Genomic DNA, 27,362 nt, shown 5'->3' with positions numbered 1-27,362 from the left:
CTATGCTAAAGATACATTTTGTTCCAATTGCAACAGAGTTTTTAAACACTTGTAAAAACAATTTAGACATATGTTTTGTGTGGGCATATAGGCTATAAGCTTGAATGTATGTTAAAATAGTTCATCAAATCTTTGGAAGGTGTATTTGTTTAAAAAAAATAAGTACATTTAAACCTTACTCAAGATTTTTTAAAAAGGTACAATTATAAGATAAATGTAGAGTCAAGGGAGAGAAAGAGGGACCTCTTGCCATGCACAAACATGTAGCGAAGGCACAAATAGAAGAAAACTGTCTGCTAGAATAGAAACTGACTTGCTAACACATAGTCAGAACATCAAGCTCACAGTAGCATGAGGATAGCCTAGGGTGAAAAGCATTATGAACACTTATTATTTCATTTCTATAGTTAGCAGATATACAATTAACAAATTAAAATATCTATCCAGTGAAGTGAACACTGCTGGTATATTCTTCCTCCCTGATCTGTAACACTTTCTGGACTAAATATATGTTAACATGCACTTATGCAGTCTCACAGAGATTAGTATAAGAACAACTAGCAAAAAGTAGGGCTGTGCTCCTAAGCATAAGTTTTCTGTGTTCTACTGAACTATCACCATTAAATAGTCAATATGGCTGTGGACCAGCAGACTAGACCCTACTCTGTGGGTTTCAGCAACAAAGCTGATAGAATAAGTGTCTTTACAACTAGCAACAAAGTAGGAGACAAAGTCATATTGACTTTCGGAGAATTGTCTGCCAGTCAAAAGTACATTCTTTTCCAGGCATTTTATATACTACATAATGGAAAAACATGGATGCAGGGGGTTAAAGTCACTGTCCTACTTACAATTCCACTCCAGAATCACAGTCACTTCCCCAGAATAAATTATCTCCCTCCTGAAGCTGCAATATTCCAAGCCAAGATCTATCAATTACTTCTTTGCTTCTCGGAACTCACAAATTCAGCCATCTTGTTGCCAATTAAACACCTACCTTTAATTTTCTCTTTATGACCTTTCTGTTCAGAATTGACCTCTCTGATAGGTTTCACTGAACCTAACCTTTCTAGAGCCTCTGTATTTTCTCGTCTTTCCAATCATTTTACCCTACCTCCTGCTCTTCATCTCTACACACTCTCCTTGCTTCTTTCATTTCTCTTTTCCTCTACTTCTCTGTTACGACTTCTCTTTCTTTCCACACCATCACTTTTTCATCTTTAAAAGTTATTGTCAGCTCCACGTATAAGCTACACTTCCCCTTCTTTTCTAAGGCAATCACACATGACGCATTCACTTGCGCTCTACAGCTCTTCTTGTCAATCCAGATCATAGCAGTAACAGCATCCTTAGCTACTTAGAATGTTGAGCGATCTTCCAAGCCATGTAGAACATTTTTTAAATCATTGTCCTATATAACCAAATCTCTTCTCTTCAAACTGATGAGAGCGGTTTCAAGTCTCTACAAGTCTAATCTCAGGACCAATATTCCTTTCTAAAACACTTTCTGCCTTCAGTCTCTCATCATGCTATTTTTCCTGAACTCTTGCCCTAGCTTACATCCTGGCTTTTCTGTTGCCTTTACTTTTGGCAGTTCATTTGCAGGATGATTCATCTTACTCATCCTGATGCAACCTTTCATGGGACTTGAAGAAACCTCTACTTTTAGCATATCCTTGTCATCATGCTATTGAATAAACACTGGTGTAATACTGATCTCTCAGTTGTAGTGATCATCTACATGACTTCACACTACCTCATATGACCGTCACTGTTTCTATCTCTAAAGCACATGCCTATCATTCACCAGTTCAAGCTACAGAAGACCAAGTTTGAGAGGTGAAAGACCACATGCTAATCATCCCAAAGTAGATGTTTAAGTTAATTAAACTGAATAAGCTCTTGGTCTTTTCTAAAGAAAAAAAGAAAACAAAAGGCCTCCTAACTCTTTACTTTTGCAATTAGCAGGTACAACACCACCATTGTGATTCACACTATTCTGTCCACATTTTAGCATCATCTTCTACCCAGTACTGTTGTAGACCCACAGACAATATCACTAACTCCAAGATCCAAATCTTTCCACCTTGTCTCCATAACACAGGTTTTGGATTAACTTGGCTCTCTGGACAAAACTTGTCTTTCCACAAAACATCCTGGAATCCATTTACAACAGTGGCAAAGCTCAGTCTTCTCACTCTTCAATTAGCATATCCCCCTTTCTCATTTTTTCCCCCCTTATCCATACTGTAAGATAAATAACTTATATTGGTGTTCTTCACAGCTGTGTGTATTAATTCTTAATACCTTCTTGGTTAGACCTTCTTGTGATAATTCTCTGCATATATGGCAAAAGGCTGCCAACCTTCCCTTACACACCATTGTTGACAGCAGCCTCTCTTACAAATGATTTGCTTTTTCTGAACTTGTATAATTGAGTCCAGGAACATACTTTACATAGGAATTGTACCTGTAATTGTACACATAGTAAGTGCAGTATACAATTAACATGATGCAATATATATTCTGAAATGTGACAGATCATCATCTCTATCTACTGCCTATTGTTCTCCTTAACCCTAGACAGCAATCGAATCAAGTGCTTTCTCCAGAAAGTAAACTTAAAATATACAAAGGAAATCTGTGCTTATGCCTTGGGGGTTTCTGTATTTTTAATATTGAAATAAAACTTTCTCAGGTCACAATAATGAATTTCTAGCATAATATACAAAATATTATAAGTCAGAATATCTCAGACTGAAGGTATAACCTCAGTCTAAACAGAACTATTAGAGTACAGGGTAACAACTTTACTTCAGTACTATGCATGGGAAGAAACTTGCTGAATCACTCAGTTTACTTGTAATCATTCAGCAACTATGCTTTTTTTCCCATCATTTTTCTCCCTATCGCTAACCCTCCTCAGACTCCCAAATTAAAAGTTTTTTCCATCTCTTCCTTTATTGGCACAATAATGTGAATGAATTTTGCACAGTGTTTTTGTTGGTAGCTACAAGAACCTTCTTTAAGGAAATTTGTTATGTGGGTTATATCTATAATTGTAACAGTTGCACTTTACAATTTATGTAAATACCCTACTGGGAAATTCCAGTATAGCTTAAGAACATGCATAATGTCATAGCAGATGTACAAATACAGACACTACTATGAATTGCCCAATGAGGAGTCTGAACTTCTGCAGCACACGTCATAATTCTAACAGTCCTTAGTGAGTTTAAGATTATGTTTGCAGATGCCCTACAATTCACTTTGCTAGACCTACGCACCACTTGTCAAGGTTCAAAAAACCCTATTTAGTGGACTGTGGTAAATTTCTAACTGAAGTATGAAATCCTTTAGAAAGATTCACATGCATATATAGCTGAACTGGACAGGTACACTTGCTTTTCTTTGTCAGCTTAGTCCTTATAATATATGGATGCCCAGGAATCCGAGAACACCTAAGCATGTGTATGCTGATATACATAGAGCATTAAAAAAGCATTAAAATAATTAAGCTAACGATAATCTCCCATTCAGGGTTTGACCTACACTACCTGAAATCAATCACCATAATCATTTTACTAGATTTTCATGATGTTACATTTATAATACTTTTTTTGCATAAAAATGTGGACACATTAATATTGGTCAAGCAGTCACAATATTAAAACTGTATGAAGGTCTTAGATGTGCTTTTACATGTTTTATCTTACTCCTAGTGAACCAAAACTTATAAAAATGTTGGTTGACATTTCTTTAGGAATTAGGGCTTTATAGCAGTTCATTGGACATGTTCTTTACAATAATTAAATGGAGGAGAAAAGAAGCCAAAAAAACCCCCTAACAATTTATTACTGACAATTACACATTTCATCAACTTTTCTCAGATGCGCATTAAAGCTAAAAAAAAAAAAGCATTTCCAATGAATGTGAAATATTAGTCATTGTTTATACAGTATTTATGTGCTGCATCACTAGATCAGCACTATGTATTACTATTTAACTATATAGATTAAGTATTTTAGAGCTCAGTGGCTGTTCAAGTACATTTATTTTTCTAAGGACTACTCTGCAACTAAGACTTTGCTGTATATGCTTTGGGAATAGCTCATAGCACTAAGACACAGCATTAACAAAGAGATACACTACTTGCAAGAAAATTATTCGGAATCATTTTGAGTGCTTTCAGTACTAATGTATTTTAATAATATAAAAAATAAACACATTTACTAATGATAAAGTTGGAAAAGGAAACTAGGGATATAGTGCTCAGGCAACAGTCATGCTTGTCCATATATTACAATTCTTATTGTAAAAAAAACAAATGGATAACCAATAGGCTCAAAAAGGTATACAGTCGTGATTTCTGTTTGGATTCTTTCTCTTCTGTAGAGAAGCAACTTAAAATCTATACTGATAATGCAAGAAGTAATCCAGTGTTATTTCACCTAGCTTAAAAATAGTCCTGCTCATTTCAAAATGTTTATATTAAACATGTTGTTTACACACATTATGAGAATATTACGGCAACAGGCAAAATATAATGATTACTTGCTAAAGTTTACCAAATTGGTACTTGAAGGAACAACAGAAATCACACATAGAAGTATAGATGACTGGCGCTTGTCTTGTTCACTCACAAAAAAGCAGTGGTCACACTAATCTCTTAGCATATATTATATGCATATGCATAAACAGATCCACAAACCTATGAAAATATGTGGTCACCTACAGCATAGAAATTTCTCAGTTATGCCTTTCTAGCCAGCATGCTAACAAATCAATGTAACTCACGTGTAAGTGACCTAAACATAGCCAGGACAGAAACAAATTAATACGATTCTAAAAACCTCCAGACACTCACCAAAAGACTGAATGCAGGTTTCAAGAAGATCTTCCAAAGTGGCCCCTTTGGCTAAGTGCCCCAATGGCACCATCGTGACCTGGGTAAGATTTGAAAGGCTGGGACAGTGACTGATCTGCTTCAGCTCAAGTGCTGATTCAGGGGCAGTGCTGCATGCTTGGGCAGGTTGCCTAAAAGAAAGCACAAGAGTGAAGTAAATACAAGACCGAGTGGTAAATCTTACACTGCATGGGAAAGGAGGAGAAATTTAAAGGACAATTAACTCCCTGTAGCTAGGGTGCTGAAAGCCACAACCCTCCCACTTAATACGTACACCAAAGAGACTGCTCAGTAAGTGACTTTTTTTTTCCTGCTAAATGTGGACCGTAGAGCACACAGCTACAGAGCTCCTTGAATGATCTGTCAAGATTACCAGAAGTCTTGTTTCTTTGCTGGGGAGTTAGGTTTACATTACGATTTCAGCACAAGCATAAAACTCCCCCAAACTATGTAACAGGAATATTGTTATGCAGTAATCTACCACCACATATTTGTGTGCCCACCAGAAGTAAAGGAGAAAAAAATTATAACTGTAACCAAATATTACACACATTGGAAAATGCCAGATGAGCTTTATTGATTTAATTTAGAAAATCACTATTAAGTAAACAAAATATCAGTGCAACTTTCAGTGATTTCACAATTTAAAAAGAAAAAAACCAAAACAGATTAATCTGCATCTGTTCTATATTATTATTTCCCATTAAGTTGTTTTAAAATTGCATGCATGACTAAGTTAATGTCTTTAATAATAAAGGTAAAAAAGACCAAAATAACAGGAACCACTTCAAAATCTGACTTGAGAGTATAACCATACAGTTCACAAAAGGGCAACAACCACTGCTGTTTCAATAAAACTTGGGTTTATTTCAGGGGCAATTTACACTCTAGAGTCTTCCTAAACAAGTGACTCCAGCATCTTTAAGATGCTATCTTAAGCTTTTGTACAAATTTTCTTGAAACACTATGTGAGACTTTATTAATAAACTGACAGTCCTGGAAAGAAAAGGCATAGAAATTTATCCAGGTTCCATATTACATACAGATAGTGAAGGCAGACACAAACATCCCTGTATATAGGCACTCCCGGATGAAGTTGAAAATATGCATGCCTTGTGAAGACAGACTGGACCCTACCTCATCCCAGTGAATGTCAAACCTCGTTGTAAATTTCTGTCTCATCTGAATGCTGGGAAAGCCATGGAACTGCACTTGATGTCACTGACAACTCAACACTGACCCCAGGCCCCCACAGTTTCAAAATCAGAAAATACTGGCCTGACCCTGCAGGGGTACTGACCATCACTCAGGGCCTCCGTAGTTAAACTGACAGTGGCGACGCAAAGAATGTTTTCTTCCCTTCCCCCTTTCTCTAAATTTCCCTCTTAGCTTTGTGATCTGACTTCCTGTTCTCATACAAAAAGAGCAAGGGCCCGAGAAGCTTTCAGGGTTTTCTTTTTACAAGCTTAAACCCCTCTCCTAATTTTTTTCCAGTGACTCTTCAACACAGGGCAGAGGGTCCTAGCAATGCGGTAGTAAAAGTAGGAGTTGTTGCAGAAGGTATTTTAGGTCTTGGCAACAGAGCGTAGAAGAGCCAAAGTGTCCACACCCCCAAAAAAGTTTACAATAGCACGACGGCCGACTTGGCAACGCCGAACAGACAAAACTCCGCCGGTGACACGTCTGAAACTAATCATTCATTAGAACCGATTCCCTTGCAGCAGTTACTTGACATGAAAAAGAGATTAAAGCTGTGCTGGGTGGGGGGGCCCAGGAGCCCCCCGCGTTTCCACCGCATGCTATTCGGCGGCGGGGAAAAGACCACAAGCAAATGATCGCGGCTCCCGAAGGGCCGCCCGCGGCCCGGCGGGGAGCGGAGGGGACAGCCGTGCCCCCGGCCCGGCCGCCGCTCCTGGCCCGGCGCCCGCCCCCCGCTCACTGCCGGCGGTGCCGCAGGTAACCGGAGCCGCCACGCTGGGACCGTAACGTTGAGGCTCGTCCTAGCCGGCGCTGGCCGAGCTGCCCGGCGCGCACTTGCACTCAAAAGGCTGAAATAAAATCCTCCCCCCACACCCTCCCGCGCTTCTTTCCCCCTCCCCACCCGGCAGGGCTTCGGCCGGCCCCCGCGGTGCCCCAGCCGCCCGGACTACCGCGCCCCACGGAAGCCCCCGCCAGCCCAGCCGGGGCGGGGGGCAGAGGGCCGGCAGCGCCGTGCAGCCCTCCCCGCCGCCCCGGGCCGGCACCTCACACCCTCGGGCGCGGCGGCCTGTGACCCCGCGACCCACCGCCCGCCCCGCCGCCGCCGGGAGCGGGAGAATCAAACGGCCACGGCGAACTCACTGGTTTTCTCTGCGCTTCCCTAAGGTTCCCATGTCGGTGCCAGCCGCGGCTCCGCCGCCCGGCCGGCTCTGCCGGCAGCGCAGGGCGCGGGGCTACGCGGGGCGGAGGAGGCCGGGGGCAGCGGCACGGGCCCGCGCATCGCCGCCTCCCGCCCCGCCGCTCTCCCGCTCCCCGTCTCGCCTCGGGAGGAGTCTGGAACCGATTCAAGCGGGGCAGCAGCGGCGGCAGCCGCCACCCGTGACGAGCGCAAGCGAAGATCTTATCGGCAGAAGGAAGTACTGAGCTACCGGGCTGCTCTTCTCCGAAGCCACCGGATTTACCAGGTACCGAAACGCGCTCTCTTGATCACACCGCCCGGCTCTACAAGCGGCTGCAACTTTCTCCAGGGCACAACTTGGGCCCGGCAGGGCAGGCGCTGCCGCCGGGGCAGGCCCCCTCCCCACGGCGGGCTGACCCGCCGGCGCTCACGCGTGCCTCAGCAGCACGCACACCCACCCGCCCGCCCGTGGCCCAGGACAGCTGCCGCCGGGGCACCCGGGATGGGACGGGGGCTGCCGGGGGCTGTCAAGCTCTTGGCCAAGCCGCAGCCGGACGCCGCCCGGTCACACACCGGCCGCCGGGTCCTCCCAGCCCCGGGGTTACGTGACTGCTGGTGGGGTGGACCCACGCGCGCCCTGAGCCCGCACGCCCTCATTGGCTGGTTCGCCAACGGCCGGCGGGGGGCGGGGTGTCAGGCGGTGGTTCCCCCCCCCCGCCGCCGCTGCTACCTGCCGCCGGCCGCGGGGGGAGCCGGGCCGGGGGACCCCGCGCACGGAGCCGGGGGGGGCCGACCGGGGGGCCTGGCCGGCGGGAAGGCGCCCGGGTCATTCGCGCCGCGCCCGCGGGGACACGCTGCGCCCCCCCCCCCCCCCCCCCCCCGTTCCCGCCGTGGAAGTAAGCGTCTGCGCGGTGCTGGGGTGGGGGCACGAGACTGAGATACCCCCGTGGGCGATTGGTAATTTAAAGCCTCTGTGCTTATTTGGCGCTTTACGCCGTCCCTCCAGTTTACTCGCAGAGTAAGGAAAGGGGACCCAGTCGTTTTCATAGTCCTTGTATCAGAATTACGAGTTTCTGAGAGGTGCTCCAACCCAATGTTGACAACTCCTTCGCTTCTGAGGAGACATCACCGGCAGAAAATCTGAAAGGGAAAACTCACCCCATATCCTGTAATTTACAGTTGGACCAAATGGTCTTTTGTTGAGAAATAGCCTCAACAGAGCAGTACAAAAGTCCTGGGTCACAGAGCCCTTCGGCTGATGCATTCTCAACAGCTTATTTTGAGAGCACAGTTCATGTTCTTAAAAATTACTCAGGCATCATAATGGCATAGTGCCTCACACCGAGATCCAGACAGTTTTCATAAACTGTTTCTTTAATTTTAAGACTGACTGGTAAGGTTCAGGTATTGCAAGTAATTCTCTGCCACCAACCAGGGCACACTTCTTTTCAGGGCTCCAAAATGATCAGTTTTGCAAAGGACATGGCTCACTGGCATTTTCTCAGAGGCAGTGGTAGCAACCATTACCAGAACAGGAGCTGTGCAAACCTGACTTTTGTTTTGCTGAAGATCTCCAAGTAAAATGAAAAATCCTACATACTCCTGGAAATCACATCAGTGGTTCGGTAGGTCACATTCTTCTGAATAACTTCTAAACTAGTTCCTAACATAGAGCTTGAAGGTCACTGTGGTTTAAGAAACACAAATACATTAATATATATGCAAGACCACAGGTCAGGTGGTCTGTGATATTATCTGTAGCAATTATTTTGTTAAGCCAATCTCCTGGCTGAATTCTGCTTCAGAGAAGTACAACCCAGCTAGTATTGCTTTTTCTTTAACACATTTTACTTGAGAAGGTCATGTGCATGCATACGCACACACACAAATAAATGGCAGTTTGACAGAAATAATACTCTCTAGCTTTGTGGTCAGAAAATAATCCATATGTAAACCTTACAGCACACAATCTCATACAAAAATTCAGTTCTAACTTATGTGCCCACACAGCAGTCTGACATACTGATCCTTGAATGTGCCATTCATCAGATGAAATGGTCTTCTACTGTAAAGTAGATTCATGCCTGGTTTGTGTCCTCAGAGGATCAGAGGTTTGCTCTGTGGAAAGGCAAGATATTTCTTCTGTTCTCAGAGCTTCAATCAATAGAGGATTAATTTATAACTTATGATCCAAAGGAGCCATACTAACAGAGTTTCAAGATGATGTTGGCTAGGATGGGCCATATTGCTCCCAAGCAAGCAGGACCAGCCAGGCGTTCTTATACTGTTGTGCTTAGATTCCTGGAAGATCTTGCAACAATAGTAGTTTATAAATTGGATTTTACCATTGGAACCAAGTGAAGGGACCAATTTACTGCCTCAGCAGAAGCTGGATCTTTGAAGTTCTGTTGTAACAAGATATGCCTTTCTCCCTCCAAGTTAGTATGAGTCCACAAATCTAGCTTGGCCTTGAAGTGGGGTGAAAATAATTTTCTTAAGCTGTTCTTTTATATCTACTTTAAGCTCATTTAATTTGCCATCTTTCCCGGGTCCGTATTCCTGCTGTTCACAATGGGCCAATTAGTGGAGCTTGTACAACCACACGGTGAGTTGCACACAAAAATTAATCAAGGCAAAAAACCCAACCCATCTAAAAATGATGCATGTTCTGCCATGCGGTATCACTTATTTAATTCATTTCACCACCCACGCATATTAGCTCAACTGCAGCCACAACCAAACAAGGGCAAAAGAGCAAGACCACACATTTTGTCAGTAACTTTCACTTAGATCTGTTTTACATAGATCATTGTAAAATCACAGCCTAATTCTGAAAGCTTTTCGATGTCCTTGTGGGATCATGAATGAGACGGTTCCTTGGTGCTGACAGAGCATCTGCTAGGTGGTGGGGTCAGTAGACAACAGAAAGGCAAGCCAGACAATCTAGTGTAGGACGCAATTCTAGAAAAGGAAAAAAACTTGCTAACAAAATTGAAAAGGACAGCAAATGGAAGGCTAAGAAGAGTCGCTGTATGAAAAGTCAACATATGTTATGCAAACTAGGTAGTAATCAGAATCATTGGGTTTAACAAGTTGTCAGTGAGAACCTGCTAGCAGTTGCACATGAAAAAACTTCTTTCATCTGAGCTGTGATAACGCCAAAGGTGTGGCTATCCTGTATGATCAGCTGATAGGAATAGCTCTTCTCCTTAAGGCATCATCTAACTGTACTTCCCTATTATAATTAAAGTTTGTAGCTGTTAGAACCATTTTTGTTGGTCTGAGTGCTGATTTCTGTTACAGCTAGTGGAGAATTTCTAATGTCTTTTTCCAAGGTTGGGTCATAACTTTTGATCAGGATGATCTAGGCTTTGGGTGCTTTCACTGATTTATCAAATATTTTTTGTTTTTAGAAAGTTGTAGTGTTAGTGAAAGCTTTGGTCTCATAATCCCACTGAGGTTATTAGACCATGGTAATTCTCCCACTATTTTTCTGTTGATGCACCTTTGCCATAGTGGCCAGGGATGGAATGTTCCACTTCCTGAAGCGATGTGACCTATAAGAGTGTTAGGTTTTGTGACTTCATCCCAAGCATCTTCCTTCAATGGTACATGTTCTAGGGTGACCTTTTGCACAACTACAGCTTTCATTTATAAGTGGGAGGCAATAAAACTCATACTCATGATTGCAGAATGGGACCTAAAAGTGTAAGACTGTAGGATTGAGAGAGTATATAGAAAATTAAGAAGAATGTGAATCCTCTTTTTAAACATGATCTTTAAGTCAGGTTGAAGAAGACTGGACTGATCGTATTTAAGTGCTTTGGGTTGTCAGTACCTCTGAGGTTCCAGCTTTTCTGCAAGAATAGAAGGAATTGAGAGCACCCAGCAGCCACTGCCTCCTTACATTTAAGGACCATAGGTTTGTGTACATTATATTCAAGACATGTTACAAAGTTAGTAACTATACTAACAGATCTACCTATCCAATCTACCTCTATACTGGCATTTCTTCTGTAAAGGCTGCTTCTGCTAAACCTTTTAATGTCCAGCAGTCAACCTTGAGCTGAACAAGGTGGAAGAGACAAGACTAGAATTCATGAAAGAGGAAAAGCTTAGGAAAATTGTCAGAACCTAGAGTAGAGCATGGAGTACCTGGATCTCACTCATTTTGGATTTTGCCAGAGCATTTCTTAGGTTGTTTGCCAGCCATGGGTTCCTCACCACTCTCAGTGAACACTCAGGCTGATCATTGACTGTGAGTCATTTTGTCAGTTCAAATGCCAAAGGTCTGTGGGGTGGATTGAATGACTCCAGTCCTAGTAATGATACATGTAGGTGCAAACATGCTGCCACTTGATGGAACATCTGTGGGTTTTAGTCTTGAAAATTATAGGCAAGACATAATTTGTGGGTAAAGGCAGTATCTTTTATAAGACCAACTGGCACAGTTAGAAGAAGACAAGATTTTGGGTAGACTTGAAGAGGGTTTCTGCAGAGAATCACAGAATCACAAAATGACTGAGTTTGGAAGGGACCTGAGGTCCAGCCTCCTGCTCAAAGCACATCCAGCTGTGGGACTAGACCTGGTAGCTCAGGGCTTCATCCAGTTGGATCTTGAAAGCCTCAAAGTCTGAAGATTGCACAGCTTCTCTGAGCAATCTGTTGCAATGTTTGACTGCTCTTATAGTTAAAAAAAAAAAAAAATTCCTTATATCCAATCAATATCTTTTTGTTTCAGTTTATTTGTTGTCCCTCATACTCCTGCCATGAACTGCTGTGAAGAACCTAGCTTCTTCTCAATAACCTTCTCAGAAGTCCAGTCAGTCTGCTACTACATCCCCCCGAGGCCATCTCTTCTCCAGGCTGAAAAGGCCCACTTCCCTTAGCATCTCCTCACAGGGCAAGCACTCCATCCAAGCACTCCATCCAACAATCCCGGTGGCCCTCTGGTGAACTCACTCCAGTTTGTCAGTGTCCTTCGTGTACTGGGGAGCCTAGAACTGGACTCAGTCCAGAGTGCTGAGTAGAGGTGGTGTAATCACTTCTCTCGATCTGCTGGCTCTGTGCCTGTGAATACAGCCCAGAGTGCTGTTGGCCTTCTGTGCTGTCAGGGCACACTGCTGGCTCATGTGCTGATGGGACAACTAGATGGGTATCTAGCTGTTCACCCATCCAGACCTCTGTCCCAAACTGAATGCAAGAATATTGTATGAAATTATGTTGAAAACTTAAAAACCAGCAACATCTGGAAATCTGTCTACTTTTTCCTATATTATACTAGTGGGTCCAATAAAAGGTATTATCTCTACCTGTAGACCTTGTCTTGACTATGTCTTTAAGCCACTGCAGTTATGACAGCGTTATCGTGAGAGATGCCCCTTGAAGAACTGTGTACTCCAGAATTAGGAGATTCATATCTCACTGTGTGTATGGATGTCAATATTGCCTTTCACTATAAAACAAGATACAATTTCTTTCATAGCACCTCTGCTTCCATTCCGATTATAGTATGGATATGTAGCAGGGACAAATAAGGAGGCATACTAATGAGAGTTGTCATTTTCAACTGCTTTGGTTACAGAAGTTAGATGGCTTGTAGTCACTAGGGAAAGAGGACTGTAGAAGTAAAATTGTGGTCTTCCCTTTTAATTATTTTCAGACAAATCTTACACGATGAAGTGAAGCACTCCAGGAAAATAGATATTTCATACTTTTTAATAAGTTAATTTCTCCTTCTATTTTCACCCTGGACTCCCTAAAGGACTTAAAAGTCATCAAAGACTCTAAAATTTACTTGAAGAACTATGCCTAAGTTTGTCATTAGTCAGTTGTCATCAGTCTGTTGCAAGCTGCTGATTGGCAACAGTTTTGCACTGTCAGCCATGTGTAACTGAAACTGTTAGACTTTTTGGTTGTTTTTACTCTGGAAGACTTTAAATATCAGTGAACTAAAACTAATTAGTTTAGTCTGTTAAAACTAATTGTAAGAAGAGCAATGAACATATATCTTGATAATATATAAAAACATTAAGTCTGGTAAGTCAGAAAATGTTATTAGCTGGTGGCATTCTTCTGAGTAGAAGCACACTGATTTGTGTAGCTTTGAGGCTCAGTCCTACAAGTAATACCTCAGCCTTTCTATTGATTAAAGATTTTGATGGTTTCCTGTTTAGGAGAATGCTGAAATACAGTAAGCACTGATGATCTGCCTATCTTGCGTTAATGTCCAGCTGTTTCAGAAGTAGCACACAGTGGGGCTATTATGATACTGTAATATGTACTGAAAGGTAATGGTGTTGCTAACTGAAATCTGTGTTCTGTATCACTAAAACCAAAATCACATTTAATTCTGGCATCAGGGAAAGATAAAAGCTTTTATTTACTACAACTAAGTCGAAGAGCATTGTCATCATAACTTCTGTTTCCCTCCAGTAGTCCATAGCAAAATAGTTTTCTTTCCTTTATGGTCATTTAGAATTAACGTACGGTTCTGATTCGGGTCATCAGGATGCTTATGTGTACATACAATTTACCAATTGATTTTGATAAGAATTGCATGAAAATGAGTCTCCTTCCCTCAAAACCCCAACCATGCTACGATACCTTCTTTCTTAAAATGCATGTGTATAAAGGGAAAAACAGCTGGTACCCCTGAAATAACTACTGTCCAGAAACAGTGAGACTCAAGATACAGAAAAGAAAACCATAACAATACTGCTAAGAATGCTTCTTTTTGGTTCACCATCTGATGTAAAAGAACAAAACAGCTACTTAAACAGGATGTAGATAACATCATCCCAAAGGTCCCTTTGTAAACATTTTCCAAGGAGACAGTGATTAGCTACTTCCTCTACAGGATATCTCTTGGTCAGCAGCAAGAAGCAAGACACCACTCACTGGAAATACATTAAGTGTATTGTTTTAACCTTTTAAAAGTAGTTTCACAGATAAATTGTTGTGGATATAACAGTCCCTTTGAAAGTATCACAGGATGAAAGTTGGTCTCACAGAAGTGGTGGGGTTTTTTTTGTTTAATGTAATAATTACTTAAAATTTTTGTGTTTAGCAAATAGCTGATAAAATTGCAGTGCTCCTTTGATCTGGAAAGGAATGTAGACGTGATTTCCATGTGATTTGTTTCTGACAGAGCTTTTTCAAAATTTCCAAACTGAGTGGGCAAAATTTAATTTTGCTGCTGCAGTGTTCAAGGCCAGTATTAATGATTTTGCCCTTGCTCTTTGCAGTGACAAAGTCAGTGGTAGAGATTGTATGAAGAAGCAGGAGTGACAGTTGAGGTGAGGAGAAATTAGGAGTAATCACAGCGCTTTCACAGGATGTGGGTGTGTAGGAAGTAGTGTTTCTCTGCCCTTTCTGATCTCATCTGCAGGGCAGGAACCTTTTCCAAGGGGATTTCACCCTGAAGTGTAAGGTTGTGCTGATCTGAACTGAATACTGGATTGAGTTCTGAAAATGTAAATGGACATGACACACTACATAGACAAGGCCCATACTCCTCCTCTGCTGAGGGACTCTCCTTTTGCATCGCTTTAAGGGAAATGCTCTTTTTTCCCTTCTCACCAGGTTTTGCTTGCCCTTCTCTCTGTATGCTCAGTATATGAGTCAGCTGGGGAAGAGAGGAAGTGAGAGGAGAGGGGAGGAAGAACATTTTCCCTCAAACCCATTCCAGCAACTCACCCTTGGTGTTGGGAGATCAGAGGGAAGCAAAACAGAGCTAAGGCAGTGTGGCTGCAGATAATAGCAGTGGCTGCCAAGGGCTTTCTGTCTTCTGTTGTTATTGATACAAGACTTAACAGTAAATTGACCATTATTTAAAAGGAAAAAATAGTCTTAGTTGTGGGCTGAAAATGGTAAGTTTACCAACCATATGTATGCATGAAGGGAAAGATTAATCTTTCTAGGACTCCATTTGTCTCTCCTGTGCTCTCTTGTTCTCAGTTAGTCTGTATACTTACGGCTTGACCGGGAGGCTATTTGCTCCACATGTACTGCAGAAGGGAGGGTGGTTGACTGAAGAATTTGTTTGACACCTTTTCAGTTGAACAGAACTGATATTACATAACATATTTGGAGCTAGTTAGAAAAAAATCCTGTTTTATTCAAAGCTGTTTACAAAAACTGTTACACAACAGCACTTTGTTGAATTTCTACTTTGCCCCTAAAGAATATCATCAGGATACGTCAATGCACTGGTCAGTCTCTATAGTTCTTCAGGTTATTAGGAATGAATGGAGAAAATATCTTGAAGAGACAGGTGGCCAAAATGCCAGAAAACGTGTGCTCAAACTCTTTATAGAATATTTAACACTACCATGTTGATACCATCAGACTTCTACTTACATGAAGGGAATGTAAAACCTGTTCCTCAGTTTGCTGGATTTAATAGACACTTTGCAATAAGTTATGCTGGGAACAGGATCAGGCAGATGAATGCAATAAAGAAAATTTTGAGTAAGCAGAGAGATAATCTACCACCTTCATTTGTGGTCCATTGTGGGTAAATGTCAAATAGAAGAATACGGGGAAATGTCAATTACTTAAACCTAAAATGATGCAAGTTTTCCTGAACTCCTAAGATCTTTTCCTTCTCCCAGTTTTATACCTCATTACCTTCCCATCTTTAAAGCAATGTGTATTGTTTCATTTTAAAGGGCTGCTCAGAATAGCAGTATTGTCAAGCCTTACTGTCACTTTTCTGGATTAGAAGCATTTTCTATTGCTGGCTTCAGCTGCAATCAGGGAGAGTAGCTATAGCAGTACTGAACAGAATGTAATTGTGAATATATGATAAAACCAATTTCCAGTACCATATCAATAATCACATCATTTGAAGGTATTTAGGCACCAATTCAGCAAACACATTTGAACGCGCTCTTATTTCAAAATGTCAAACAGGGACAGGCTAAAAATTGATATGCTGAAAATGAATCTGGTTTAAAAGAAATTCTTATTTGTTAGGAGCTCCTCAAGGGGCAATATCAAGAGGTAATATTAGGGTAAAGCCCTAGCCCAAGTACTTTGTTAGGTTCAGGAACTTAGTCTCTAATTATAGGTGTCTCTGTGAACATCTCTAACTTAGAAAACAATGCACAATTGTCAAGATAAGTGGAGCACCTTTAGTGCTATTTCTGGTAGTCATGCTACAAGAGGGTTAGGTAAACTATCTAAAACTTTTTGTAGCCTCAACTAGAAGTTTTTTTCAAAATCATTAGTTTGCAGCTTCTTATTTTGCCCCTTCAATCATCTGTAAAAAGAGTTAACAGTACCTTTCTTTAACAGTTTTGAAAGCTTCTGAAATCCTGTGGTATAAACATGAACAGTGAAGTCTTATGACAACCTGAAAATAATACGGTATTGAAAGTTAGATATTCAATTTCTGTCTGAAAAGGGGCTGTTTGGGTGTGTTTTCTCTCTTCCTATCTACCTGTCCTATTTTATCACTTCTTTGGAATTTTGAAAGGAAGAGTTGTTAATGTTTGTTCAGGATGACTCACAGGTCAAAAAAAAAGGCTGTGTGCTATTTCTTGGTCAAATACAAGCACATTTTAAAATTTGAGTTTAAACTTAGTGGTATGTATCTTTAAAAGGTCAGAAAACAAAGTGGGAGGGAAAAACATTGTCAATAAGTTCTGTGACTAATGAGTCAGAGTAACTGAACTAGTATTCTTAATGCAGATTATTTTACATTGCTTTTAAGAATATGCCAAACACTATTATTCTCCGCATCTTACAGAATATTATTTAAGAATGTGGACAAAAAAGTTTAAAGCATATTTCCATAGTAGAGAGAAATGACAATAAAGAAGAATTGTGCTTAAATGGACATGTCCGATTCTACCAATATTCAAATATTTGACAAGGTGCAAACTATTTGTATTCAGTCAGGAAAGGTTGCTTAAGTGCTTTTATCTCAATCTGTGGTTGTGGCAATGAAAAAATAGTTCAGACTTTAAATAAAATAGGTCTGTAGATCCCTCAGCTTTTTTGTAGGATAGGTGGCAAGAAATAGATAGTAGCACTCTGTAGGAGTAATTGCTGATTGAGATGCAGAACCTTATATTTCTTTTGCATAGTTTTTATGATTTCTCTGACACACAGTGTATTTATGCACCAGTTACTGAAGATTCAGTTTGACCCACCAGTGGGATGCATTCACATGCCATGCTGACTTTACAACATTGTTCATCACCATTACAAGTTGGGCAACTATGTAGATGTGCTAGAACATTTCATTTTCATACAAATTTCCAAGACTGAGCTATGCTAATAGTTGTGGTCATGATGCTCAGATAAAGAGATATAATTTTAATGCTTGACATGCTTCCACAGGAAGTTGTTCCCTTGGAGCTGTGTAGATTGCAGAACATGCTTAGGTATATCACATAGGACTGAAAGAGTTACTTCATTGATTTTTTCTTTTGTTTTCATGTTTTATTTTAACTGCCTGTATTTACTTATATACAGTTCAAGTTAATATGCAGCCACCTTTTCAAGCATTGCTTGTATTCTTCAACACTACTTTCATCATTTGCCTCATTTGCCTGCTCCTTGAACTCTAATCTCAGTGCTTTTGGTAACATCAGGGATAAGAGGAAATTCAGGAGGTGACCCCAGCTATTTAACAAGTTTATCTCAATCATGTGCCTTCTCTCTTTCATTTTTCTGCCATTTATGTATAGACTAGAACATGCTGGGTTTTTCAAAATTTCATTTTATCTGTTGTGCAAATATCTCCTTTTCCTTTTTTATTTCTTTGTATCTCATCTGTCTCTTTGGCTCTCACAAAGCAAATTATTTAACAAGACAATTATTCAAAGTGCTTGGTTTATGGAATATGTTTTGAAAAACAACAAAGGCTTCCCACTATACAAAGTCATTGACTGATTAAATACTATGCTTTTTGCAAGCTTTATTCTTTTAATCTTTTTGATACTTCAAAAAATTGCTTAAAGGAATCGTTTAATTTGAAGCTATTTACATTTGTTAAATCTTTGTCAGTTTGTTTTTATCTTCCATGGCCATATGGTTGTAATTTCTGATTTTCTCACGGTTTTAATGTAGTTAATCACACAGAACCTGGGGCAGGTAGGAAACTATGAACACTGTGATTTTACTAATGGAAAACTGTTCAGCAAGATTGACATCTCGGTCCATAGAGTATTTTGTATTTCAAATTCTTTAGATCGAAGTTAAAATTCTTAATATCCTGACATTGCTGCTTCCTCAATCTGGTGGTATCCAGAGCTCTGTTTCTGGACAGAATAGTAAGCCCCCAGCAATCAAAATCCATAGGCTGTTTGCTATTCTGGCTATGTTGCTTGAAAAGCTTGATCCAAGGACTACTTAATAAATATAAGAGAAATGGAACCCAATTTTTCCCCTTCCCAAGAAAATGTTCTGGTAGTTGGCTGTGTTAATGTTTGTTATGTGCATTCCCTGTGCATCCAACGTTCTTTAATTATTGAGTAGGAGAGAGTGAGAGCATCCCTTCCCTTTTAAAGATCCTATAGCCTGGCATTTAAGTCATTTTTCCACTGAGATGTGGGAGGTAAGATTTGAATTTCTGCAGACAGCGGAAGGAATTGAACCTAGGCATCACATATAATGATATCACGAGTGCTAGAGCATTCTCTATGAGTGAGAGCATCTCTGTGAGGGCTCCTAGCATCTGAGCCACTGAATTTAAATACATTACGAAAACAGTGTTGACTTCCTTGTCCTTTGAAGGGAATCTGTCTTGAGGAGAGATTCCAGAACCTCAAGTAAAAGAAGTGCCTCCTTTCAGCAAAGACCACTTATGTCAGATGATGTAATTTAAAGTATGATACATCAGATGATGTAATTTAAGGTATGATCTTTAAGAAGAAATTACTATTAACTATGTTCAGCTGCTCCCAGCTCAGAATGCAGCCTGCTGTCAATCTGAGTAATTTATAAGGTTCTAGGTTCTGCTCCATGGCCAAGCACATAAAATGGCTTGTTGCTGCCTATAACTTAGTCAACACTGTGTTTCACTGGATCTGAACTGCATGACATGTTCAAGGTCACAAAAGTAAGTTGTGGAAGAGCAAGATACTGAATTTAGTGTAAAAAAATCTGATGCTAACATCTTAAAAAAGAGCCAGCCTTCCTCTCAAATATTTCACCATAATCCAGTAAACACGTAATAAACATGCTGTTGACTTATCTTTCCTTCATTACATCACTTTCTCGCACTGCAGTTGTATTGCTACTGTATGAAATTGCTACTCTCTAAATGTGTCATTGCAGTGACTGTGCAATCATCTTTATCTGTATTCATTACTATAGCAACCAGAATAAAAACATTACCTAGCCCATCCCATGTAAAAAGGGCTCAGAGTTTCAGCTTCTCTCCTTCCATTTGATGCTTATGCTGAGTGAATGCATGCGACACAGTGGAAATTGTTTAGTTTGGTTTGGTTGAAGGCTGTTCACATTAGTGAGGGTGGAAAACTGAATTATACTGGAACTCTTGTTTTGAAAAAGGAAATAAAATTTCTGACCTGCTCATCAGTACTCAGATGAAACATATGTGCCCTCTCTCCAGCTTCATTCACATGCTCTTCCAGCTATGAAGAGGATCAGTACTTGTAAAGGAGCAAGTAAGTTCTAACATGAGACAGATGCTCAAACTGCATATTTTAATATTAGTAGGAATCATTGTCTTCCCTGAGCCTCAGTGAGGCCTTGTCTACACTGATATTTTTGAGTAGACCCTGCCTAATTATAATGTTTGAGATCACTAACATAAATATTCTCGGTCATGAACATAGCTTCACCCCAGTTTTCATCTCTGTTTCCTCCTTCTTCCTTTAAATATAAGAGTGGGGCTTTCTGCTACCACCAGCTTTACCCTCTGAAGCATGGAGGGAATCTGAATGGTCTTGTGGCTGTGCATAAAGACATGATACTCACAGGCTGAAGGGAGAGATCCACATGTCATCCATGCATGAGCAGTTCTTCTAGTTCATTATTTTATTATGAATAATACTGTATTTGGCTTTCTTCCTTTAAGCTCTGGTTCCTAATGTGGCATTGTTTCATGCATTTCCATTTTGTTGTTGGGTTTTTAATTCATAAATTTCTTAATACAGATGAAAACTCTAAAACATAACAAAGATATCAATGAATGGTTCTGTTAACATCCAAACAAAAGTAGTATGATTTCTATCACCTGAATTTTCTTGCTCTCAGGCTACAGTCTGGCATCTACAGTTGTCCCCCTATTTTCACAATATTTGCATTACATTACCTTTGAAACTAATACCTTTGAATTACATTATCTTTGAGACCAGTACTTTGTGTCCAGTTTTGCTACAGTTTGCCAACAGGTTCAAAAGTTACTACTTTGAACACATGTACAGGCACCCATACACACCCACCATGATTGCACAAGTTTCATTTCCTTAGGAAACCAGACTGAGAACAAGAGGTGAAACCAGAGAACTCAAAACTGTGTCTCCTAATCCAATATGCTGTCCACGTTCTAGCAAGTGAAAAAAATGGAGTATTTCATTTCGCCCATAAATTCTACAGGTAAAAAGCTGCCTGATCCACTGCTTATCGGGCTTAAATGCAGGGAATCTTGATTCCTTTGTTTGCTATTAGTCAGTTGTGTAATTCTGGTCAAATTCTCATCTTCCATTTCCCCTTTTGCCTGTTTAGACACAGTTCAGTCAGGCAGGAGCAAGCATTTTGTCCATGTCTTGACAGTGCTTAGCATGCTGATGACCATGAAACACTAAAAATCAATTCGAATACATAGTGCAGCATTCCTCTAGTTGATTACTGTATAATTAACCAGAACAGAAGCAACATCTGAGGGCTTCAGTCACCAATATACCAGCAAATAGAACTGTTCACAGCTAACTTTTTGAAATCTTCCTGCAGATTAGAGGGGATTTGTTTATGGAGTCTGTGGACAATTTTAAACTCCTACATCTTCTTCTGGATCATTTAAAAGCAGAGAAAAGAAATCAAATAAATTACTCCTTATGAATAATTAATCCAAATTACTAATTTCTTCTACTCTTAAGCACTCTTCTGAAGGATTCTTCTCTTAAGCACTCATTTCTTTGGCTATTTAGAAAACGCAAGCATCCTAAGAGTGAATTAGTCTTACTTACTATTTTTCCTTTTTCTAAATTGAGAATGAAAACTGCATAGACAAATTCTGTCTAGTTTTGATATAGCTGGTGGTACAAGTGCTGATAACTGTAGTGAGTTCAGAAGACCTATAAAAGCCTGGTTTGCTCAGTACCTTACTGTAAACAGACCAAGGGATGGGTTCTACAGTAAGATAGTAAACATGGACCACACCCTAGATTCAATTAGATCACAAAAAATGACAGGTTTTCATTCACACTGTTTCTGTGAGATGCTGTTTACCTCTGCTTTTCTTTCAGCACAGACTAAAATAATGGATTTGTGCCTCAAGTTTAACATATATAAATAACGGTTCTGAACTGTTAAAAAGCCATCCTTGACTTAACCATAACTGATGTAGTCTCATTTTGCATGAAAAATGTGTGCTGTGCTTTAGACTGATATAAGAGTGATCGAACAAAGCCTGTGCAAATTGTGAGGAACAGCCAGTGAAACTTGAGTTTAGTTTGGATTAGATGTTCACCGTTCTCAGTTGATGTTAAATCAGTAACAAGTTTTAGATTGACAAAGCCACCTCCTTCCTCCAATTACTTTTAGGTCTCCTTCTTCTTATGCACAATGTGTTTACAAAGGCCTATTTCTCCTTCATGCGCTATTCTAGGAATTTCCAATATTCAGAAACTTCTGATTAATTTTCCTACCTGATTGATAACTAATCAGAATTTGTTCCTGATTCATAAAAGGAATTTTAAGCAAAAAACTTTGACAAGATAGGAGAAGTACACACAGCATTAATTAACAGCAGAGTACTAAAAAAAGCCCCTTTAAGCTGGCATTAACTGATGCTTTATGCAAATTAGCATGAAACGCAGTAGCAATGAGTACAGTTAAGCTGATGAATAGAGGTTGGAATAGTAAGGAGAAGCAAATATGTTTCTGCTAGGAATGTGAGAACTGTCATTATAGAATGCATCAATGTTCTTTCCTCTCAACTTCAGACCTTGAATTTATATAATACATGGAGTACTTCAAGCAAGACTTAAAAAAAAAAAGTGCGTTTTTACTTAAGCAAATATTTCCACCATGTGTTGTAGACTTTATAACAGGCTATTTTGCACTTAGACTGCTGCTTAGGAAAGACTCCCAAGTAGTTGGGGTTCAATCTTGTGATGAATGCAACAGTACTGTCATGAAACAGGACCTTTTCAAATCCTCTAGGTGCAAAGAAATTTTACTTTGGGGCTTAATTCTATTTCAACTTTTTTTTTTTTTCAAATGCTTTGTGATGATCTTTGAAGCAGCACATTGTGCAAATTGTGTGCAGTTACTACAGAACACTTTTTAAAAAATGGGTAATGCCTCTGTATATTGAAGCTCTGAGCTGAAACATCAGGAAACTGATGTCAGGGAAGGCATACAAAAAACACTACATGGACGTTTTCTGCAACTTAGATATATGACACTTGCACCCACACAGCTGTACGTGGAGTAGAGAAGACTTTTTCAGGTTTTGGGCAGGATAAGAGAGATATGATGTGTATATGTAGAGAGATATGATGTATATATGTTTTTAGAACACATCCTTGCTACTGAGATAAGTGAAGCTGCTGTGTAAAAAGCTTCAGATGATAAATAAGGGAAATAACTTGACAACATAGAAAATATTACTTAACTTAATATTGTTTTGAAAAAAATAGCACAGATATTTATCCTTTCTCATCAGCATATTTGTGAACAAAACTAATTTACCGAGCTTTGCATATTTATAAAATCTAGTTCGTAACTTACTGATTCTGCCATTCATTAAACATTCATTATTAGACTTACTACATCTCTTAAAATGACTCATGCACTTGTATGTAGAATTTCAATAACATCCTGGTTGCTAGGGTACATGTGATCACTCTGACATAAAACGTATCTGTTAGAAATAGATTTTTTAAAAGTATATAATGAACAAATCTGTAGGGTTTTTTCTTCAATAAATGTTTCTGCCAGTAGTTCATTATGCAAAGCAGCATGACATGACTTCAAATAAATACTGAGTTGTATTGTACACGATCCTTAACCGATACATACAACAATTTTTTTTTTCCATCTCAGTAAACAACTTTTTATTTCTGCCATATGCGTATGATACAATAGTTTCCTGGGTGATTTTTCTTGACATTTTTTCCCCCACTGGCCCACTCTGTCAACACTGTTGCTTGCCTATAATTGGATTTTATCTTTGTTTCAAGCCTCTCCTAGCTTTTTCTGAGGACCAGTACAAAAACATTACCTCAAATGTGCATATGGCTTTTGATATATGCTTCTATGTCTTCATTTTAGAACTACAGGCTTGTTTATGCACATGGCACTGTGTTTGTCCCTGCATGAAATAATACTTCCTTGCAGAGAGCAGGGAGATTTGCAGGTGCTATCACTCCTCCATTAGTCCAACCTTCTCCAGAATTTATGCTTGTGGATAGCATGACACAATCTGACCAGAGCTGTCTCTACCACACTGCTATTTAATTTTAAATTGTGTTCTGAAAAACCTGTGTTAAAAGAACACTAAACCTGCAAAGTGGTGGAGTAGACATATGAGACCAGAATTCACACTGCCTATAAACCTAGAGATGGGTTGAAAAATAATTTTCAGTTCCATTGCACAATCAAAACAATCAGAAAGTACATTCATTGTATGTCAATCCAAAAGACTTTTTTTTCCTCAAAATATGTTTTTCTTAGTTTGGATTCACAAAAACTGCTTAGTTGTGAGTCATTAAGAATTTTATTTGTTTATTCCATGTAACATTTGGGTCTTCAATTGTTTTTAATTTAGCTCAGTAATGAAACAAGGCATAATTTTTCAAAATGCAATATCAAAAATATTTTGTCATTTATTAAATTAAAATTTTGCCTTAATACTAGCAAAAATCTAGAGATTAATACTCCATACTTCTTAGTATTATGTATCAGATTCAACTAGTGTTTGCAAATAGTGTTAGTACAGTAGAAAAAGACATTTTTGTTTATTAAAAATATTCCCTAATTTATATAAATCCTTACTTTAGTCCCTAGATAAACATGCATCATTAGACAATCTTTACCTAAATAAGAACATGTTATTTCTGCAGGACTCCTGCGTAATGACTGTGCATTCAGTGCACATGATAATCAGTGCCCACTAATTATTGAAAGCAGTATATTATGAGGGAGGATGCTAGCTAAAAGTAAGGTAACAAGTGGCATTGAAAGGGAAAGTGTTGTCATGAGAGTGTGATTACTGGAGCTTTTCAAGGGTCAGTCTTTAAACAGTTCTTGTTTAATAATTTCATTAGTAAGCTTAGTATGGAGATACAAGAGTGTGATAATTGAGTTTGCCAATAGCAAAAAATATGTCTATCATTAACACAGAAGAAGGCTGCAATATCCAGGAAGACCTGGATGACTGTAAGGACTAGAATAATATACAAGGGATGAAATTTAATTATATGAAGTACAAGTACTCTTCAGGACTAATACTGAGAGTTTCTGTTAATTTGTGAGCTCACTGACTGGAAACAGCTGTGGTGAAGACAACTGTAGCGAGTGGTTGATCACAGAATGATTTATGAGTCACCCATGTGGTATGGCTGTGGAAGATGCCAGTGTACTAGATGACATTTGTTGCAGTAGTGTTGGAAGCAGTTGTGTTAACTGGTGTGCAGGAGCTATCTCATCTACAATAGTTTTTGGCATCCAAGCTCAAGAAAAATGAATTCTGAGTGAAATAAATGTTAGGGAAGGAGGTGCTCCATTTCTCTGCTATATCCCAAGCTGTCATAAAATTTTCATTCATTTAGCTGAATATATGACATTTCATTCTAAAGCAAAACATTAGCACAAGAACAGATAGAAACTTCCCATGATTAAATTCAGATTGAGCATTAGAAGTTTCTGGCAAAATGATCAATAAAATCCAGAGATGGCCGGGTTATGGCTTCTCCTATTATGGGCAAGCAATTCAATAGTCCTTAAAAACAATTTGGAACATTTAGGAAAAGGATTAGATTATGTGGTTGGCTGCAATTGCAGGATATTAGATTTAGTGACCCATAGCATAATTTAGGTCTGATAGTTGTATGGCCCTATGAACAGTTTGCTATTTTCTGTAGTATACTGCTCCATGAATTATTTGCAGTTTATTGCAGTCTGCACCAAATACAGAATAATTAGCTTCTATTTTACAATTTCTGTTGTTACTACTTAATTTACTTTAGAAAGATTGAGGGAAAAATTGTTTATGTTGAATATATGGAATACCAAAGTACTGAGAGTAAAACCCAAACAGTTAAATTAAGTAATGTTGGGTTTCCCATCTAAGATATCTATAATCTGCTTTTCCAAGTATTTAGAAGTTTATATTCAAACCATACTTATCACTAACTTCTGCTAAGGAAACTCAGCTCTGCTGCAAGACAGACCACGGGTGCCTTTTTTTTTTTTTTTTACCTGTGTCTTGAGTGATACTTATATTGCAGAACTGTACTGAAGAGGCAATTTAGTATAAAATCCTCCATTATGTTCTGTAACACTAGTTTAAGCTGTAGCAAAGTACCATGTTTCTTTCCACCTGATTTGTCCATAGAGATGTTTATCCAAGCAATGTTTTATCTCAAGGTGACTGCTAAGGCTTGAAACTGAAATGGTGCTGATATGCAATTTACGCAAAGGACTTAACTAGACAACGTGGTTGAATTAGTATCATTTGGTAGCTGCTCTATCAGTCACTGTTATTATCCCCCTAAGTTTTGGTTTAGAGGATAGCCCCCGCAGGCTCTAACTCCACTATATGAGGTATACAGTGGTAATGCCAGTCTAAGGCCTTGTTGTCTTTCCCATGCCTGGACATTCATTACTCCAGTGCTGCAGTTCACGTTCCCCGCCTTGTACCTGTACAGCTGACTCTGGGACTATGTTGGGAACTAAGTCAGTCAACTGATCTGCCTTTTTGTCACGTTTTCTTTCTTTCTAACAGAAATCATTTAAGTCCTCCAGTTCACAGATGACTCACAAACTGTTGCTCTAGCTTAACCTAGAAGGGGGACATGCACTACTGCATGAGTCCAGGAACAATCAACCTGAATAGCTCCTCAAGCCATGGTACCATAGGACAATGACTTCAGGGTATGTCTGTGTTGGACACTACATGTGTGACCATTGCTTGGGTAGACAAAATAGTTCAACTATGAATTGCTGTTCGGTAGAAGTGGCTGTAGTCATTACAAAATTATCAGATGAAACAAGTTTTAATCAGGGCAGGCAAATCTACACCATCATCTTGGTGAATTTAACAAAGCATGAAAAGATTGATTATATCCACTGGTACTGTGCATAGGTTGATCCTATTATTTAATCTTCTCAGTCTACAGAAGTCTAGAATGTAATTTAACACAGACAATACAATGTATTTTCTCTTGATTTTACTCTCAGAGAATATTCCATTGTGGTAGCTGAAATTTAGAGAAATAACCAGCTACTGACAAACAGCGGCATGAAGAATTTCAGCCCAAATTGTTGCAGTTTGCTAGTTAGAAACAAGAAAAAGTAAGTTCTTATTATGGAAAATTATAAGCACTGTAATACTTACAAAATGCTAACCCCATAAGCATTGCACTTAGTGCCCTACTTAAAAAAAAAAAAAGGCGGGAATGTTGTTTTTAAGCTGTGGTTTTACTCTCTCCTCACATGCTCTGCTTTGTTTTTGACACAGCCTATATGAGTGCTTCTAAAAACTGTGATATGATATGTGTTTTTAAAGTGTGATTCTGGGAAATCTTTGTGCCTGTCAGGTAGTGATTTTATAAATTCTGACAAAAAGAGACCATTAATCTCATCACCAGATTATCAGTTTCTTCTTTAACTTTCTTTCTCAGTCATGTGCAAGTAATTTCTATTTAGTCA

General features: G+C 39.5%; 2 protein-coding genes across 4 annotated transcripts in view; one reads left to right on the top strand and one right to left on the bottom strand.

The window, feature by feature from the left end:
• Positions 1-7,405, bottom strand: part of RASGRP1 (RAS guanyl releasing protein 1) — a 42,818-nt gene extending 35,413 nt beyond the window's left edge. For both annotated transcript variants that reach the window (XM_074868163.1, XM_074868164.1), the window contains exons 1-2: positions 7,247-7,405; positions 4,868-5,037 (exon numbers count right to left, since the gene is read on the bottom strand). In XM_074868163.1, the coding sequence (XP_074724264.1) occupies positions 4,868-5,037; positions 7,247-7,278 (202 nt within the window). In that variant the 5' untranslated portion in view covers positions 7,279-7,405. The remainder of the gene's footprint in view (positions 1-4,867; positions 5,038-7,246) is intronic.
• A 16-nt stretch (positions 7,406-7,421) lies between these two features.
• ARHGAP11A (Rho GTPase activating protein 11A) overlaps positions 7,422-27,362 on the top strand; it is a 59,305-nt gene continuing 39,364 nt past the window's right edge. Inside the window, exon 1 of one of the 2 annotated variants that reach the window (XM_074868160.1) lies at positions 7,422-7,569. The gene's annotated coding sequence lies outside the window, so the exon portion shown is untranslated. The remainder of the gene's footprint in view (positions 7,570-27,362) is intronic. The other variant, XM_074868161.1, reaches the window with a different exon arrangement.

This window comes from Strix uralensis, chromosome 4 (genome assembly GCF_047716275.1).
Source record: "Strix uralensis isolate ZFMK-TIS-50842 chromosome 4, bStrUra1, whole genome shotgun sequence".
NCBI classification, from domain to species: Eukaryota; Metazoa; Chordata; class Aves; order Strigiformes; family Strigidae; genus Strix; species Strix uralensis.
Note: the sequence above shows the minus strand (reverse complement) of the source record. Positions and strands in the feature narration are given on the sequence as shown.